Below are 2,747 nucleotides of genomic sequence, written 5' to 3' on the forward strand. Positions count from 1 at the left end.
AGAGACGGTCCCTACCCAACAGCAGGCTCACGGTCTAGAAGTCAGATGCCTCTGGGCTACATCTGACCATGGATGCTGATAAAGAGATAAGATAAGGAAGTAGTATTCACTTAGCCTCCCCCTGGAGTGAACAAAACAAGGCAGAGCTCAGCCACACTAGACCCCATAAAAGTCGGACCCAGAGAACAGCCCTTTGTATCAGGACAAGACCACCATTAGCTAGTCTAACACTCTACTCTACACAGAGTTTGGAACCCCTTTCTATGATGGCACTTCTAGGAAGATGGTGCACATGGATGGTCCTCATTTGTATGTGAGTAGACCCCCCCAACCTCCACTTTGACCTAGGTGAGCCAGATAGCTCACTACCGTTTTTGCACTGAATGCAACTTTGACCAAGGGGAATCTGAGTAGCTGCTGACTGTGTTTGTGATTGATGTTTGTACTGAATGTGCTTTGACCTAGGTATCCAAGTAAGCTATGGCCATGAATCAGACTATAATGCTTTGGACCTAGGTGAGCCCAGTGACTCAGGCCATGTTGTAATTAATTTGCTAACATATTGAATTGACTAGGTGAACGCAGACATTAGACCGTGTTGTAATGAATTCTATTAGTATATTAGATGATCTTGGGGAGCCTGCTTTTTAGGCCTTAAGTTTCTGCTTCTTCCTTTTTATGATACTCTTCCTGTGTCTGTACACAGGGGACTCAATAAAGAGATCAAGATCCTTCCTTTTTTAAACAAAAATGTATCTTGGCTTGTTCTATCTCCCATCTCTTACCAGCCAGTGAAAGGGGATTCTGAAACCCAGGTCTTATCACACTGGTCACACCTTCCAAAGGAGGCTTCTCACACCTTGAGGGAGGGAACCTTAGACACAAGTCCCAGGAAAGCACAGTGCACATCCTTATTCCTCAGAGAGTATATGATGGGATTCAACATGGAAGTGTTGATCCCATAGAAGAGAGAGATCATCTTTCCACGCTCCAGTGAGATGGGGGACAGGGGCTGCAGGTACATGTAGTTGGCTGTCCCAAAGAAGAGCAAAACCACCAGCAAGTGAGAAACACAGGGCTCGAAGGCCCAACGGCGGCCCTTCACCAGTGGGATCCTCAGCATGGACCGGACGATGAAGCAGTAGGAGATCAGGATGAGGGTCATGGGGATCAGGAGGGAGAGGAAGCTGTTGAAGAAGAGCTCTGACTCATTGGTCACGGTATTGACGCAGGAGAGCTTGAGCAGGGCAGGCACCTCGCAGAAGAAGTGATTCACTCGGTGGCAGCCACAGCAGGGCATCTTCAGCATCCATGTGGACTGGAGCACTGAGGTGCTGACCCCACTAAACCATGAGATGGCTACTAGCTGGAAGCAAAGCCTGTGGTGCATAATAGTGGAGTAATGCTGGGGTTGGCAGATGGCCACGAAGCGGTCAGAAGACATGGCCATCAGGAGGATACATTCATTGGAGCCCAAAGCCAGAAAGATGAAGAGCTGAGCCACACGGCCGCCATAGCTTGATGGCTCTGTGTGTGCTGCGAAGTTTGACTAGCATCTGAGGGACGGTGGTGGTGGTGGTGTAACAGAGATCTAGAAAGGAGAAGTTGGTGAGGAAGAAGTACATGGGGGTGTGGAGTCGTGAGTTCACCCGACACAGCAGGATGATGGTCAAGTTTCCCAGGATGATCAGGATGTAGGAGACCAGAAAGATCACAAAGAGGGGCAGCTCCAACCAGGGCTGGTCTGAGAAGCCCAGCAGGATGACGTTTTGTGAGGAACTCCCATTGGCCAAGTCCATGCTGGCTTACCTCTAGGACACCTGCAGGACAAAAGAGAAACCAGAGCGAGGAGGATAAAGACCAGCCCACCGTTTGTCTTGTCTAGGATGAGCAAAGGTCTGGCAGCAGAACTTCTATGGGGATTACAGAGTTGAGAAAGAGGGTGGGAGAGAGGGGGACAAATCATTAGAAAGTGCTTACTATAATTATCAGGTTAAATTTGAGTTAATTTGAGTAAGTGAGGGGAAACTAAAAAATAAGAATGCAGGTATTTATTAAGCCCTCCCTGTGTGCTCAAGTGCTGTGCTACGCCCTGGGGTAGATAGCAAATAATCAGATCAGATACCATCCTGGTTCCACACCACGTTCTCTTAATCTAAGAGGAAATCTGTCTTTAGTTCTGACAGTAACGTAAACTGAAAAGGGAGATGGAGCACTGGGGTGAGGGTTAGAAAAAGGAAACACTATGAGTGGGAAAGCTGCATGTGAAATGAAGATCAATCTTGGTAGTAGTTGGTGGAGGAAGTAGGTTGGGGTTAGTATGTCTAGAGCATGACTGTGAAAGAGAGCTTGATGAAAATATAATTCACTCATGAAACATTCTGGGCATGCCACCCCTCTCCTCAAAATTCTCCAGCGGTTGCTGGAAATCTCCATATCGAACAAAAACTCATCACTATTGGCATCAAAGCCTTCCATCACCCTGCCCCTTCTTACCTCACCTCCCTTCTGTACTTCTACATTCCAGCCCGCTCACTCTGCTCCCCTGGTGCTAACCTTTTCACTGTGCTTCATTCTCACCTGTCCCGACATCGACCCCTGGCCCATGTCCTATCACTGGAGCACCCACCCTCCTCAAATCCACCAAACTAGCACACTTCCCCTCTTCAAAGCCCTACTGAAGGCTCACCTCCTCCAAGAGGCCCACCCGGACTAAGCCCTCCTTTTCCTCAGCTGACCCTCCCCTC

General features: G+C 48.5%; 1 protein-coding gene across 1 annotated transcript; it reads right to left on the reverse strand.

Moving 5' to 3' along the window:
- Positions 1-853: 853 nt before the first annotated feature.
- LOC119921826 (olfactory receptor 2B2-like) lies at positions 854-1,799 on the reverse strand. Its single transcript, XM_038741848.1, is given in 2 exon segments — positions 854-1,546; positions 1,548-1,799. Coding segments are annotated over 2 exon segments (945 nt in total).
- Between the last annotated feature and the right edge of the window lie 948 nt (positions 1,800-2,747).

This window comes from Tachyglossus aculeatus, unplaced genomic scaffold, assembly GCF_015852505.1.
Source record: "Tachyglossus aculeatus isolate mTacAcu1 unplaced genomic scaffold, mTacAcu1.pri SUPER_30, whole genome shotgun sequence".
Lineage (NCBI taxonomy): Eukaryota > Metazoa > Chordata > Mammalia > Monotremata > Tachyglossidae > Tachyglossus > Tachyglossus aculeatus.